Source organism: Anser cygnoides, chromosome 6 (assembly GCF_040182565.1).
Source record: "Anser cygnoides isolate HZ-2024a breed goose chromosome 6, Taihu_goose_T2T_genome, whole genome shotgun sequence".
Lineage (NCBI taxonomy): Eukaryota > Metazoa > Chordata > Aves > Anseriformes > Anatidae > Anser > Anser cygnoides.
The window spans coordinates 3206300-3222350 of NC_089878.1; the positions used below are offsets into that span (position 1 = coordinate 3206300).

General features: G+C 41.3%; 1 protein-coding gene across 13 annotated transcripts in view; it reads left to right on the plus strand.

Moving 5' to 3' along the window:
* ANKRD44 (ankyrin repeat domain 44) overlaps nt 1–16051 on the plus strand; it is a 152284-nt gene that overhangs the window by 74166 nt on the left and 62067 nt on the right. For 12 of the 13 annotated variants that reach the window (XM_066999926.1, XM_066999929.1, XM_066999931.1 and 9 more), the window contains 2 exons: nt 7500–7578; nt 15586–15656. In XM_066999926.1, coding sequence (XP_066856027.1) covers nt 7500–7578; nt 15586–15656 — 150 coding nt within the window. Of the gene's footprint in view, nt 1–6447; nt 6569–7499; nt 7579–15585; nt 15657–16051 lie in introns of those variants that run through there. The other variant, XM_066999928.1, reaches the window with a different exon arrangement.

A 16051-nucleotide genomic window follows, 5' to 3' on the forward strand; every position in this document is an offset into this window, starting at 1 on the left:
AAGACCTTGACATTACTCTTTCCCTGTGATTCATTGCCCCGTTGTTTTCTTGAAATAACTTTTCAAAACTGCTTGCTTAAAGCATCACCTACCTTGATTTTCCCCTGTATTTGTTTTCCCTGATGGTCTTACAAATAATATAAAATAAAAGTATAATAAAAAAAATCTAGATGAACATGATAGTCCTACATTTTACTCTGTGTTTTGTGTTAGTTTTTCAAAATAGCATTTCCTGTACAAGGCTATTGTAGGTTTCTTAAATGTTTTTCTAGCCTTTGGCTGTAAGTGTGCTAGTGATTGTTGCTAGGGAGATGCTCTCATCTGTCAGGGCGCAATGTTAAATGAGGAATATGTATTTTATAGCTGAGTAGCCTAGTACGTAATAGAAAAAATAACTGAACTTGAACAGTTTTGCTCAGAATCATGTTTAAGTTAATAAAAGTCCATCCAAGAATGCTTTGGCTGAACAGCTATTTTGTCAGAAGCAAAAAAGCAAACTGTTCTTTGGAGTAATTAGAAAAATACTGGGCAACACAAATTCTGAAGATTAGTTTTTTAACAGTGATTGCAGAAAAGTGTCAAATGCTTAAACTGTCATTAAAGAAAGATCAGATGATAGCTTGTTCCTTCCTCCTGTACTGTCAGCTGGCAATCTGCACTGCGTGCTTACATTTCTATTTTCAGGGTGTTTTTAATTACTTCCATGCTAGTGTTTTTCTAATGCTTGGGTGTTCATGTGAGAGGAAACTCTGACACTGTTTGGCAGTGATTAGTCCTTTGCTGATCATTTTGGTTAGCCGTGTTGGTACTGAAATAGTTCAAATGCAAGTAGGAGAGGGAAATAAAATAGACCTCCTTTTTTGCAGCAAGTTTTGGGGATTTCTGAAGTTTTATAGATGGTATTTTGGAATCTACAGTGAGAGAGGTATTAGGCAGGCAGAAGTAAAAGCCCATGGAGAAACTGTGGAACACTGGTGAGATATACACGTCTGTCCTAAGAGACAATTAACCTCAGAGGAAAGAGCTTAGAGCAAATCAGGGGTTTAGAATGTTACTTTTTTTTTTTTTGGTCTGGTCAAATAAATAAAATCTTTCCAAGTCCGAAAGCGTATGTTTATGAAAATGGCTGCTTTCTGGATGCTGCTATAATTGTGACTTCTGTTTTGCCACAAAGTGCAAGTCGCAACTGTTTGGCTCAGAAGCTGTTTTCAGTTCATTCTGCCACCGCAGCAGTCACTTTGACCTCCCCGGTTCCCTGCTCTGCCCGGGGGAACGCTATGCTACTTGTGCAGAGTGACGGCGTGGGCAGCTTTACACTTGGCCAGTGGTGAGCGACCCCCTGCCGCTGAGGACTGGCTCCAGGGAAATACCCCTGGGGAACGTGGGCTGCCCGTGAGTAGTGTTCAGCAGCCTGTCTTCCCAAGGCACAAGGGACCTGGGCTGGAACTGCCAGATTAGTTTCAGGCAGACATTTAGAGAAATCAGGGAGATTGGGCTGTGTGTGTCGGGGAGTTTTGGGGTGCTTTTTTTCAGTGTGGGAGGAGGGTGAGGGAATGATGCAGAGCCTTGAGTTCATCTAGGAGTTATTCTGCATCCACTGGTAAGATTGATAGCGCCTGTAGCTGTGCAGCACCCTTTATGTGCAGAGTTCTGATTTCCTACTAAACTTTTCCCTTTCTGTAAGATGTTAATTTTCATCTCAGTCTATCAGTTTCCCTTCAAAAACAAAGTCAAACAAAAAAGGCAAAAAATCTTTCCTGTATTTTTACCCATAATTGAAGAGATGTTTGCAAGCCAAACCAGACACTTCTTTCTCTCTGCTTTTCCTCTTTATCACCTAATCCTGTTTTTCCTCTTGGATAAAACCCTAAAAAACAAAGTTTATGCACAATTTTGGTTTCCCCAGAATGGTTTCTGTTGCATTCGTATTTCCGGGAAAGTAAATAATACTTCCCTGCCCCCACGCTGAGGCTGTTGCAGGCAACATCTACTTTCCCTTTGTTTAATTGCTTCTGTTTCTGGTCATGGGTGCTGATACTGCCTCCTGGGCTTGCTCCATGCTCGGTGCCCTGCCAGCTGGAGAAGCTGCTCGTCCATGTCAAGAGCTTCTCAGACAAATGCTCCCTCACCCGCTTGGGTCAAAATGAGATAGGTTAGGAGGATGTTACGAATTAGCTGAATTTGGCTCGTTTTAATTCACAGAATCACAGAATCGTCTAGGTTGGAAGAGACCTCCAAGATCATCTAGTCCAACCTCTGTCCTAACACTAACAAGTCCTCCACTAAACCATATTACTAAGGGCTACATCTAAACGTCTCTTGAAGACCTCCAGGGATGGTGACTCAGCCACTTCCCTGGGCAGCCCATTCCAATGCCTAACAACCCTTTCAGTAAAGAAGTTCTTCCTAATATCCAACCTAAACCTCCCCTGGCGCAACTTTAGCCCATTCCCCCTCGTCCTGTCACCAGGCACGTGGGAGAACAGACCAACCCCCACCTCTCTACAGCCTCCTTTAAGGTACCTGTAGAGAGCGATGAGGTCTCCCCTGAGCCTCCTCTTCTCCAGGCTAAACAATCCCAGCTCCCTCAGCCGCTCCTCGTAAGACTTGTTCTCCAGACCCCTCACCAGCTTCGTTGCCCTTCTCTGGACTCTCTCGAGCACCTCCATGTCCTTCTTGTAGCAAGGGGCCCACAACTGAACACAGTACTCGAGGTGCGGCCTCACCAGAGCCGAGTAGAGGGGGACAATCACCTCCTTAGACCTGCTGGCCACACTGCTTCTTATGCAAGCCAGGATGCTGTTGGCCTTCTTGGCCACCTGAGCACACTGCTGGCTTATATTCAGCCGACTGTTGACCAATACTCTCAGGTCCTTCTCTGCCAGGCAGCTTTCCAGCCACTCATCTCCCAGCCTGTAGCACTGCTTGGGGTTGTTGTGCCCCAGGTGCAGGACCCGGCACTTGGCCTTGTTGAACCTCATACAGTTGGCCTCAGCCCATCGGTCCAGCCTATCCAGATCAATTCATCAGAGCTGCAGAGCCAGCAGATGCAGGCGGGCTGCAGTGATTGTTGCTGGGCCAGGCTGGGGCCAGGCTGGAGCCATGTCGAGGTGTACAGGTGCTTGGCATCACCTGCCCGCTTCCAGCTGCAGAGCAGGTCTGCAGGAGGGCACCAGCAGAGGCCACAGGGCCTTACACACAGGGGCATGCATTTAGAGGGAGCTTAGTTACTGATAAGGACGGCAAGAAAGAGGCCCTTATGAAGAGGTCTGGATGACTGCAGTTTATTACTTCTTTTTCTCGTCCTACTTTTGCAATTTTGCTAAGAGTGCTTTTTGGGATGGTGCGAGTGCTTGAGGGTACAAGTGTGCACAAGTTTCAGATTCTGGGCCTGAAAAGCCTTGCGTGCTTCGGACAGCTGATGTGGAAAACAGCTTGTCGGTTGGTTTGCAGTGACATGCTTGACTTGGGACAAAGGGAGAAAGCCATGTGGTATTTCAGTCATCTTGGGAACTAGATGCTCATCGCTGCTTGCGTCCAAGGAATGCTGATTTTCTTTTTGGCACTGTGGAGTCTCACAGGAGATAAAGCTATTTTGGAAGTAAGTGATCTTCTTCTGGAAGTGCTTCTGCCATGCTAGAAAGTCTTCTGAAGGAATGAATGTATTCCAGAACTTTGGAAAGCCTCTGTGTTGACACAGTGTGACAGTTCAGTACAAGCTAATGGCTGTGTTTGCAGTGGGTATGTAGCCTCTGTTAGCACTGTTCAATGTGCTCTTAATTTAAGTGGGAAACACTGGAGAATTTTCTTGTTTTCTACAGAAGGAAATTTTGAACAACTTTCAGGAATTTAAGGACATTGAATACTGAATCTGTATTGACATTTGTGATGCAAGAGAATCAGCATGATTTTTATTTACAATAAATACTTTTCTCTAAAAAAATATAGATAGAATTTGTGGTATTTTACAAAATAACATTAGACTTGTGAAGAAGACTCTGATGGATTTTGGTCCATTACTTGCTTTGAGATACAGGCTATGCTGAGGAGAAACTGTTGGCCTGTTTCTTAACGTGCCCAAACGTTTTGTGTATGCTGGTATGATTCATGTGAGCCACTGTTCTGCGAATCTTCATGTGTGCTGGGGCTCTGATCCAATAAAGCACTTAAGGAGTTGCCTAACATTGAACCTTATCAGTGTCACTGTAATTGCTTCAACAGTTGAAGCATGTGTTGAGTGCTTTTCTTGTTGAGGCCTTCTGTCCTTGATTGCCTATTTGTTAAATTCTTAATTTCCTTGATTTGTAGTTTAAAAAATAAAGAAGTACAGATAATGTTAACATGCAGCATCATCTTCTCTGTGAACTAGTGGAGCCCCTAATACAGTTTTGGGAAGAGAATATGTATCTCAATTTAGAATAATTTAGTTTAGCCATTGTTTAGCTTATCTGCTGTCTCTTACTGACCTTTTGTTCCTTTAAGAACTGCACTTGAAGCAGGTCTGATTATTTGTCTTAGTGCTATTTGTAACCCTGTTATCGTTCTTTCCCCCCCACCCCTTTCCTTGCCTTATAATGGATTGTCAGCTTTGTGGGGTACTGGCAGACCTCTTGCTGAAACATCAAACTTCCTTTTTATTCCCTTCTCTGTTTGTAACCGTCAGTCTTTACATCAGTATTAACTACTTATTTTTGGTGCTTCTTTTACTGCTGTCACGTCAGAATGGCAGCTGTAGTTGGACATCCCATAGCGCCTGGAGCAGATGCAACACCGGTGAGCTCTTTAGATCTTGCTGAAGTGGTTGGTGGCTCTCAGGAGGATGCCAGGAGCGTGGTTTGATGGACAGGCAGGTGCCCTGGTTCCTCTGTGTTTCTCTCAGCCTTGTGCAGAACATAAACAGGAACTCAAGAGTTTTCCTCTGCTGAGTTGCTCAAGGCTCAGCTGCAGGCGTTGTGTTGGCACTTCTCCCCTCCAAAGTCCAGAAAACGCTGCCTGGGGAGCCCTCATGTTTGTTGCTCATTTTTCCACACCATGCATTGTTTCTTTTTTTGTCTTCTGATAGTTCACATGAGGATGAATTCTGCTTTGTGCCTGGCTCTGATAATTGGAGAAATTTTAGCTTTATGCCTAAAACTTGCAGAAATTAAGCTTACATGCAATTGCATGATGAAAACCTCTCTTCCTCTGAAGACTTGATTCTCATTTTCTTTGACATATTTTGCACTGATTTTAAAAAGTGAAAGCTGAGATTATTTACAGATAGATACTACTTTGGTAGTGGAAGCATTCATTCTTTTGTTGTTTTTTGCAGGTCTTTCAGACCCACTAGTATCCCCCTAAGTTTACAATGCTACAACAAAGCATTTCCGTTTCATGTCCTTTCCTCTCTGGATTATCAAATATCTGTTAGATTTACAGTTTTGTATAAAATATTGCTTATTATCAATAAACACTGAATAGCCTAGCTTCTTTGATATAGAAAATTGTTGTTCTTGTATTGTTAACATTCAACTTCAAACTGTTCAGCTCTGTTGCAAACCTTGGCTGCGTTGCAAGAAGTTGCTGTAAAATTTATCACTGACTGGTACAATAGCTATTACAAAGGCTACACTGTACTAAGAGAGATCTGTGAATTAAAATGAACAAGCTAAAAATAAATAAAACCAATTCTATACTTGTACAAGTGTTTGGTCAGTCTTAGCATGTTTTGTGTAGTGGATAGCCTTAGGATAGGCGATAAGAAGCAGTATTTATGAAAGTTTATGAAAGTTATCTCATAGTGTGTACTCACGCAGCCCCTAAGAGCTAGTCCTTGGTGGATTACAGCACAGCAGAGGTCAGTGAGCAAGCAGTGCACAGCCAGATTGGTCAAGGTGAGGCTATAGTTCTTGTTGTCATAACTTGGGCATACAAGAAAATCCAATTTGTTCTTTCAGTTTCTGGGAGGTCACTCGTTGAATGTGGAGTTCTTTGGGGAGTTTGGTCCCATAGAGTGTCCACTGCTTCTGACTGTGAAAGAGAAAAGGGAGAGTTGCTTCATATTGTTTTAATTTACCTGCCATGTGGGGAGGTGAAGTTCTGAGAGAGATCTTTCCCCTGACCTGTGACAACCAGGGCGTCCACGTAATTGGTCTTCAGTGTGTCATGTGCATGCCTAACATGTAAGATCAAAATGTACTGCAACAGAATTTGAGGACTATGTACATCATGTGTGTTTGGAAAAAAAAAAACAAAACACAACAAAACAAGACACCAAACATACAAATACGAGAAGCAAACATAGTAATAAACAACACTGGTTCCGTGCCTTGCACTTGATGGAAGACAATTTTCAGCATTCACATGACAAATGATTCTGCCACACTGATTTGTTCACATTTATAGCATACTTTGAAGATAGTCCAAAATAGCTTGCAGCTGATGACCTCTTGGGCATGTTAAAAGAGATATTTTACTTGACAGGCTCAGAGAGATGTTTCAGGGAGAAAGTGTAAATACCAGTAGGATTTTTCTGCTGGTATCACTAGCAGTTGTTGAATTTGTTACCAGTTTACAGTATCAAATTATGGTAAGTAGTAATTTAATAAGTTTGATTGATAAGTCTCTTAGAACTTTATGTATTGGTGGTTAAGAAACATGGCTATAGTGTGATGCACGGTATTAGCCGTGCTTGTGATTTGTTTCCCATATTGTCATGTTTAGCGGTTGTTTTTTTTTAAAGCCCTATGTTCTGGAGTCATCTGAATAAATCAATAAAAGAAAGTTTTTTTTTTTTAATATATATATATATAAACACTGTATTTGTATCATGTGAAATTAGGAAAGTCAATCTTGAAAATGTGACTCCCTAAGCCAGAAAATGACAGAAATCAAATAAGAAATATCTGTGTTTTGGAAATTGAATGCATGATAAGGTATAATTCTTAGAAGTTTAAAGATGCAGACCTGGCTGTTAATCTGTTCTTTACTTGTGTTTAAAGGTTGATCTATGTGTACAAGTCCATTTTGGGCTGTTCTAACCAACCAGACTAAGTGGTGTGCAATAACCTTTCTGAAGTATGTTACTGCAATTTTTAGTGGCAAATCTTTCCAAAAGAGACACAAGGGTTATGTTTTTCCTCGTGTACAGATGTGTCCTGGCTTTGCAGGAGGAGCACTGTGATGTGCTGGAGATTTGATTTAGATTAGACTTGATTTTATCTACCTGTAGGAAGGATATCAGAGTAAAGATTTCTCTGCAAGGTCTGGTGGAACCCAGCGATAAGAAAGTTGAGGATTATTGGGAGAAAGTGTGTTTTCCAGACCTTGAATTTTGTTCTTTCGCTAGTTGAGACTGTATTTCTAATGATAAACAGAAATACTGGGGAAAAAAACAAACAAAAAACAAACAACAACAAAACCACTGTGTAAAAATGCATTACTCATTAATACTAATGCTTAATACTAATGCTTGCAATTATCAGCCATGTTTTCTCACTGGACCATCTGTGGTTTTGCAGGATGCTGAGAAGCGAACTCCTCTTCATGTTGCATCGTTCCTTGGGGATGCAGACATCATTGAGCTTCTCATTTTGTCGGGTAAGTTAGCATCCCTTACTATCATTACTGGGTAAATTAGCTAATTTTAATGCGACAAGAAGTAGCCAATAAAGCATGTGGGAGTGAGCTCTGTGTAGTATATATTGCTGAGTTTCACAGAGATGGTTGCAGTTGTTTACAAACTTACAAAATGTATTTAAATGTGGTGGTACAACTATAAAAGATATCCTGACTAAGTGAAATTAACAAACAAAGCAACTAGTTTTTAAAAACTCTGAAAGCATTCAAACTGATAATATTTCTGGATTCAGAAACATGCTGAAGTACATGTTGAAAATGTGGGCTCAAGTCCTGGAGCACAAGCCAAGAATTCTTGTTAGGCAAAAATGATTATAGAATAATAGTAGAAAGTTATGAACGAGTTTGAATAAATAGTAAGCGGTATTTGCATTAGAAACATGCTTCTAAAAGTCAGGAAGTTGATTTGGAGAACAGAAACTCTGCAGCAGGATATATCTACAGAACAACTTGCAAATCAGTGAGAGAACAAGAGTTACCTTTTCCAACAGATTGATACTAACAGATATGTTTTTGAAAGGCATGAATTTTTTGTGTGTAGTCCTTGAAGAAAGAGAAACTTGTCAAAAAAAAAAAGTTTCTCTAAACAATAATATGTTCTTAGGATAGACAGGTGTGTGTGTTTGTGTGTATACGTTAGTGTATACAGTATATTTTATATTTGTACATTGTCTTAAGATACTTTGCTCAAAAACAAAGTATATTAAACATTACCTGTAACTGCTTAGGTCCTCCCTTAAAAAGCATCCCCTTGTTAGGGGATTGCCAAAAAACTCATATGTTGTCATCTAATGTTTTAGAATGACAAATCATGAACAAAAGTGATCTATTCATATCTCTGTGTGTGGAGTATGATAGACGTTTGGCTATAGGTGCTCAAAATACCTCTTTCTTATTTATTTTCTTACTTATTTTGTGTGTGTGTGTGTGTGTGTGGCATAAAGACTGAAGTACAGTCTTAACAGTGCACTAAAAGTCAAGAACACCCCTATTTTAGTCTCATGCTGACACTGCTAATTTAATTTGCTCTAGATTTTTTTTCCAGCTTGTTATGGGAGTGTAATGCTAACCTACCTTTCCAGAAGCACTGTGAAAAATAATCATAAATATTTCCAAACGCTTTCAGTGACACACACGTGTGCGCGTGCACACACACACAAAAGTCAAAACAAAGTATAAAGGAGATTTCTCTCGATTTCTCTCAAGAAGTACCTTTAATTCATGGTAAACTCCTGTACTTGCTTGCAGATTTCAAAGGTGATGTTTTCGTAAACTGGGGAACTGTAAGGATAAAGCTTATGTTGGTTTAAGAGTGTTGAATTGAAAAGAACCTTATGGTACAAATGTTTAACTCCTTGCAAGCAACCTTACTATATGATTTTTGCTGTGTGGTGCTATAATTTGTGGTTTTACAAATTATTAGACTGCCTCTTCAAATGACTTGCATATTCTTTTTAGAAAGTTATTTAAGAAATACCAGTCCTGTGATTTTTAGATACCACTTAATTTCCTTGAACCCGAGAGTAATTCTGGTTGGAAGGGATTTCTGAAGGTTACTTGATATAGCTTGTAAAATGAGGTTTGTAGCCCAGAACAAATAGTTCTGTGATCCACGAACTTGAAGAAAACAAGTTTTCTGCAGATTTGTACCCTATATTTTCTGTTGTCCAGCAGGGTAAAAATGCCAACTGAAGCTTTTCCCATGGTTGAGATATTCAAAGCCTTTGACTTTCCTAGGTGCTCTGGTGTCTAGCATGGGTTGCGCTACTGATTCAGTCTTTTCTCTCAAGTGCTTATAGTACATATAGTAGATTAACACTAGCTATGTGTATGTCCAAGGGCCTAAGACCAAGCTTTTTTCTCGGCAGTAACGTCAGAGACAATGCAGCTGTATATGTAGCAGTGCCTTGTGCCTGCAGTCCCACTCCTTCTGCAGGCTCTGCTGCTTCCTGGTCTTCAGCTTTGTTGCTCACCTCACCTGTTCTCTCTGCCTATATTGCTTTTCTTTTGAAAAATGTGATGGTGCTTAAAAGTGAATGATGGAGGAACAGATATTCTAATGGGTGCATGCAGACAGTACAAATATGTTCTTCTGGATTACCAGCCTAACCTCAACTGGAGAAGGCAGAAAAAAAAAAGAAGAATTCGGTTTACTATACCCATGTGTTTTCTCTGCACGTTTTTTGGACTGTTTTGAATGTTCTAATTGTTTAATGAGTATAGCTAGTTTGACATCCATCGTGTATCAGATCCTTCTCTAACCCTGATGGCAGCAAAATGATTTAGATGAGCATTCTTCTGCTGATGGGTTGTGCTTGGATGTTTTTTCAATGTGTTTGATGCAAACAGGCTTTTATTCACTGGGAGATAAGAGTTAATAAACTTAATCTGTGTATGTGTTCTTGCAGTGTATGTTGTTTGTAACATACTGTTATTCCATTGCTGCCTGCCTTTTTTTCAAGTTTTTCAAGTAGCAGCACAGGCAATAATAGCCACCTAAAGAGAAAAGTGAAGCAGTTCTGCCCATTTCTCCTCTGAATCCCAATAGCATTACACAACATCCTGATGAAGGCAGGGTACATTCTGCATCTTGTTCTCCGTTGTGTTCCTAATGAGGAAAAGGGACTTCATCGTGTTCTTCTGGACACTTTGTTCTAGCACCTCGCTGCCAAAATGTTATCCCCAGGCTGTAGGGTTTCTCTGGTCACAACACAAATGTAGGTGATATATCTTGGCATTTTATGATTAAGTGAATGGAGAAAAACTCATAATGTGGGCTTTTAATAATTTTATTTTGTGTCAGTGGGGAAGTGCTGGAGTTCAATCTGAAGGAACTGTGTGGGGGTCATTCCCAACTAGCTCAGCATGAGTCAAAATTAATCTTGTGTTGTATGTTCTATCTATTGAATGTCCTTTAATCTCTGAACTATCATTACTCGTGGTACACAACACTACTTGCATCCAAGAGAAGGTTTGGAGGAACAGGTTTGTGAGTTATTATAAACACCTTTTTGTTACTGGAACCTGGCAGTGAACTAGGCTCCAAAGAGAACAGCAGCATCAGCATCTTCCCTTTGTTTCACCTCTTCATTCGGAAAACATAGTAAGTGTTTCATAAAAGATTAATCTGTTCATAAAATTAAGTTACATAAGAAGAAAAGCTTTGTTGTTGGACATAAAATAAGAGGGTGTTTTCACAGAGAGAAAGCACAAAAATGCTCGCTGTAAGACTCAAACAATAATATTCTCAGCCTGAGCAGAAGCTGAGAGAGCTAGCAACCCATTGCATTTTGTATAGGGCTTAGGAGAGAAATTAAATGAAACATGTACATCTAAGATTTGTGCCCCATGAACCAGTGGCAGCGCAAATAAATGTGGTGTCTAATGAATAAAGTTTCTACCCAGGTGTTTGGAGTCATGCCAGAAATGGCTTTCTAGCCACTGAAATGGAATCTGTTTGGAATTGATACAGGGGATGCAGTGCCAGGTCCCTCAACTAGTATAAATCATCCCAGCCCATTAAATGTCAGGGCTAGGTGGGTTTACATCAGCTCAGAGGTCTGATCCATAACCATGTGGTTCAAACTGGAGACGTGCTGTGAGGTTTTGTTTTTCTAGGGTATATGAAAGCTGGCTACATGGAGCTTTGAGATCTTTCACTTCCTTTCTGTCAAGAAGAAGGACCAGAGCAACTGCCTCACATACATGAAGTTCCTTACGATGACACATTCACGGATGCATCAGAACTGTCTGGATAAATCCAAGCTCCATTATCATGCATGCCTGTACCTCTCCCCCTCTTGGGCTTTGAGCTGGTGCTGAGGACATAATGTTTGAGCTCAGTTCCTTACCTCTTGTTCCCCCCTCTCCCACACGAGCTTGTGATCTGGGCAATGTTATCATGCCTCACTATGTCAGAAGGCTCTGAGCTTCTTGGCAAGAAGTTTATGTGCTAGGGATGTGCATGCAATGTTGACATCCATCTCTTATAAACTGCACGTTAGATGAGGAAAAGTACAAACCCCAGCATGCTTTGGAAAGGTTCCTGGTAAGCCCTGGCATGCAGATTTGGAAGCGAGACTGTCACACATGTGGAAGGTTCTGGACCATCCTTGGTACATAGGTAGCAGGGGGAAGGCACTGCCCAATTTGAACTCAAATTCAGGGCTTTTTCTTTGCTGGCAGGCTAAAGAGTAAGAGAGTTGGAATGGCAGATTCTCTCTGCCTTTTCCATGGCTTTGGGATTCCGGTCCCTGGGGAATGAGGAGTGTTCAAGAAAAACCTTGTCTGTTTCTTCTGGGTGAAAGTTTGGAGGATGTCCTAGGACTCTCTCCTGTCTCTTTCCTGAGTGACCCAGTACCTGTGTGCTTTTACCTGCCTTCTTCCTCCTCCTGTCCTGTGACTGCAGTGGCATCTCCAGGCCAATTCCCTAATTAACAAGTGACTTGGACTTAGCTCTGAGGAGATCCTGTCAAACCTCATGTTTCTGTCATGTAGGTGTTCCCCGGCTTTTAGGTTCATTTGTTGACATCTAGCTCTACTGTTTTAAGTTCCAATTTCATCTACTGTTATATATATTTTTGTGTGTGTGTTTATTTTTGGTTTATATTGTGTATCTCTTGGCATGTGGTGGTGGATCATTCCTTTTGTTTTCACGTGCCTGTTGCTGTGTTTCATAGCAGGGGCTGGAAAGGTGCACATTATTAATGTTGTTAATAGGACAGAGAACAGAGTCTCCTTCATCTGTTGATCCTTCCTAATTTCAAAGATTTAGACTGCAGAATCTAGATTTATTGGAGACCTGTGGATTTGGCAAATGTGCTGTACGGAAAATTATAATTCAGCTAGGATAAAGAGATGTTAACTTTATTCCTGAAAGCCAACATCAGGTTGTTTATTTCTGATCTCAAAAGAACAGAGGCAATTTTAGATTTATTTCCTCTTTTGGCAGAAAAATTTGAGAGTAAAAGATCTCAAAGATTACAACACAGCCATATTAAAGAAGAGTGGATTACAGAAAGTTTCCTCTCTGTTGATTTTATCTGTGACATTGTGCGTTAGCATGTCTACTTGAGCGTCACAGAACAAATCCAGCAGCCAGGCCTTCCTGTCAGGCCCAGAGGTGTGAGGCCCTACGGGCAGAGGTCTGGGAATGGGACTGAGAAAGGTTTCTTATCTGGGGGAATGTTTTGAGTGGGGGTTTTGTGGGGGTGCTGTGGCTACCTGGAAGGTATTAAGGGAAAACTTTAAAGGAGCTTGTCTTTTCAAGGAGGACAATGGGTACTGTGAAGGCCACCATATGCACTGGTTTCAGTGTTACCAGCTGTAGGCCTCTCACATGTATAAAAGGGTATTAATTATCCTAACTTTTTAGGATGTTGTAGGAGTTCACTGAAAGATGGTTAAAGTACATGATCCAGGGTAAAGAATTTCTGGGTGACACTGAGGAAGTGTTATGGGATAGACTTGAAAATTTAAGGTTTTGATTCTTGGACACAGGTGATTTTAGGTACGTTAACAATCTGAGCACTGAGTTTTCAGAGTTGGATTTCTGTGTTGCTCAGGACTTTCAAAGAGCTGTCCCCCAGGGTGTTGCAGGGCGTTCAAGTTTGTGAAGTGTAGAGGACGCCTTTGAAAATGTGAGCATTGCTCCCTAGTGGGTGCCTCCTGTTCTCTCCTTTAAAATGGAAGGTATTTTTTGGCCCCGAAGGTGTGCCTTGGTGCTGGTGAAGCTCTTTGATCATCCTTTAGCTGTTGCCTGCAAGATGCTGCTGGAAAACTAAAAGCCTAATGTTGGTGAAGCAAATAGGCAGTAAAGAGGGAAACATTTTGAAGCATCTCTTCAGAAAATGTGTGCCTTAGTACACAGGGAACAGTGGCTTCTGTAACAGGCAGCAGCTGAATTGTGCAGCTCTTTGAAAACATAAATCACAAATTTATTCAGCTGTCGCGTTGAATTAGGTATGTAAGAGCAATTTCACTTTGTCATGTAAAGAGCCCCAATCCACAAAGAGGTAAGGGAATACAGAAAACCGCTGAAGAAGAAAAGGCTGATAACATGCTGTGGATTATTTTATTTATACTGGTAGTGTTTTGCTTTTGTTATTTTCCTTAGCTCTGTTCTTGGCAGCTAACTTCAGCTTCCTGAAGGGTGGGTGGATCAGTGAAAGGCATGAATAACTACTGAAGGAGACACTTCCCTAGGTTTTCTAATCATCTTTGTATTCTCTGATGCTCCTGGAGTTGGTGAATATTGAGGAATGACGTGATTTTGGTCACACTTTGCTACTCTGTACATAAGCCTTTCTGATTTCTTACCATCTGCTTGTGGGACTTGGTGAATGGCCAGAAATAAGCCAAAAGAAAACTTAGTTAAGAAAAAAAAAAGCAAGACAAATGCAAAATAAATTTGTAGACGTAAAAAAGAGGCATTTAGTGGCAATCATTAGGAATTCATCTAGGCATTTTGTATCCCCAAAGTCCCTATAGGATCACATCGGTGTAACATGAGGTACCTTGGAGTCATCACGGGTGGAGGAGGCGGTTGCTTTATGCAAATCTGGAGGCGTCTCAGGTAGCTTAGCTTCAGAGTGAGTACCAACATATTTCAGTCATAATGGCCTTCTCAAGTAGATAAAAGAAGGTAGCAACTTCCTTGCTTTATATCTAGATTCATTAGAAAACACTTTGAAACTATTGCTGTCCTTACTATGGGGTGCTTCTCTAGAGGGCAGGTTGTGCCACTGGGTACAAAGTTCTGAGGTGAGGTATTGCCTCTGATTGTTGCAATAGTTATGAAAGTGGCTTTCTTTTTCTTGGAGCCAAAAAATTATATCCCAGCTTGTGGTAATCTGAAAGAACTTGTTTCTTCTCTGATTATCTAGTACAATTCCCAATAACCACGGTGATTCAGAGGTGAGTACCTTAATATTCCTGAGAAACAGCTTTCAGAAAGTGCTTCTGATCCAGAGTGTGATTTATTAATTAAAAGATTTTATATGCACTTAAGTTGTGGTGCACAATGGAGTTTAAGAATCCCTTTGTTCATAAAGTTCAAAGGCACGTCCAGGCTACGTGCATAATGCTTGTGCTTCTTTAAATTTTTTCTTCATGTGCCAGACTTCTCAAACTAGCACTGCTGGCTGTAGGCCTAAGAGGTACAATGTTTTCAGGTTAAGCCCTTTTAAAATGCAAGAGTTTCTCCAGTTCCTTCCACTAGATGTCCTGTTTTGGGGTATCACTTCAATGGATAGTTTAATATTTCTTTCAAACAGATCTGTCTCATTACAGAAATGTACAGGATCCATTTCTTTTTTGTCTGTAGTCAGCCAACACTGCAGTAGTTGTTAAATATTCATTCTTTATCCATTATTCTGTCAAGCGACCTTGAAACCATCCTCTTGCACAGCTGTCTTTTGCCAGAGTGCCCATTAGCACTGAATTGTGGATGAGGCAAATGGGTAGTGCCCTTCATCTCCCTTCTGGTGTCTGCTGAGGAGCACCCACAGATGCAGAGGTGGGGAGGGAGGCACCTGTTTCCCCCGCAGCCGGCACGCTTCCCCATCATGTTTTATTGGTCACATCAAGATCTGCTCAACAGGGAAGCAGCATTTTAACAGACATCCTGTATCTGTTAATCCTATAAATCCACACACACAGACACACAAGTACATATGTACATACATAAACCCCTACTACAAATCCTGCTTCTTTTGTGTCCTATAAACAAGGCTGCTCCTGCTAATATTGAGATTTGATCAGTTCCCTTCTTTCTGAATTGTGCGCCTGCTCCTATCTGCCCAGGAGATGGAACTGTATTTCTAAGGGTAACGGAGTGCCAGAAGAGTTGGCAGAGCCACGAGGAGAGCACTAAATCCGCCTCGGCTCCTGTTACTAGGAAACGAGTTGGGCAACGCTCTTCGTGTCGCACCCAAGGCATGGATGTAACCTCTGCTTGTTTACTTGCAGGCGCTCGTGTTAATGCCAAGGACAACATGTGGCTGACTCCTCTCCACCGAGCAGTTGCTTCAAGGAGTGAAGTGAGTAAGATTTGATTACTCTGCTTTTGCACGTAAACTCCATGCTGGGGAAAAAAGCAAATCATTGAAAGCCACAGTAGGCAGCACAGTGACAAACGGGGAGAACATTTGCTGTGTGCAGGGCCTTTAGCATTGCAGCCAGAGGCCAACTTTTACCAGTTAATTATAGTTGCTTTTGAGCCTTTGATTTTCCCCCTGTTGGGATGCTTTGCGTTACTGTAGCAAGTTGTCCGGAGCAACCACCAGCTGGAGTGAGTGACCCTGGCTGAAGTGGAGTAGAATCACCGTGGTCTTCAGGGTCATTATCATCAAGTGATAAAATAAGGAGGAATAAACCCATACGGATGTGTTCATGCTGTGTATGTGCCAGGAGGGAGTGGATGTGTGTGTGTGTA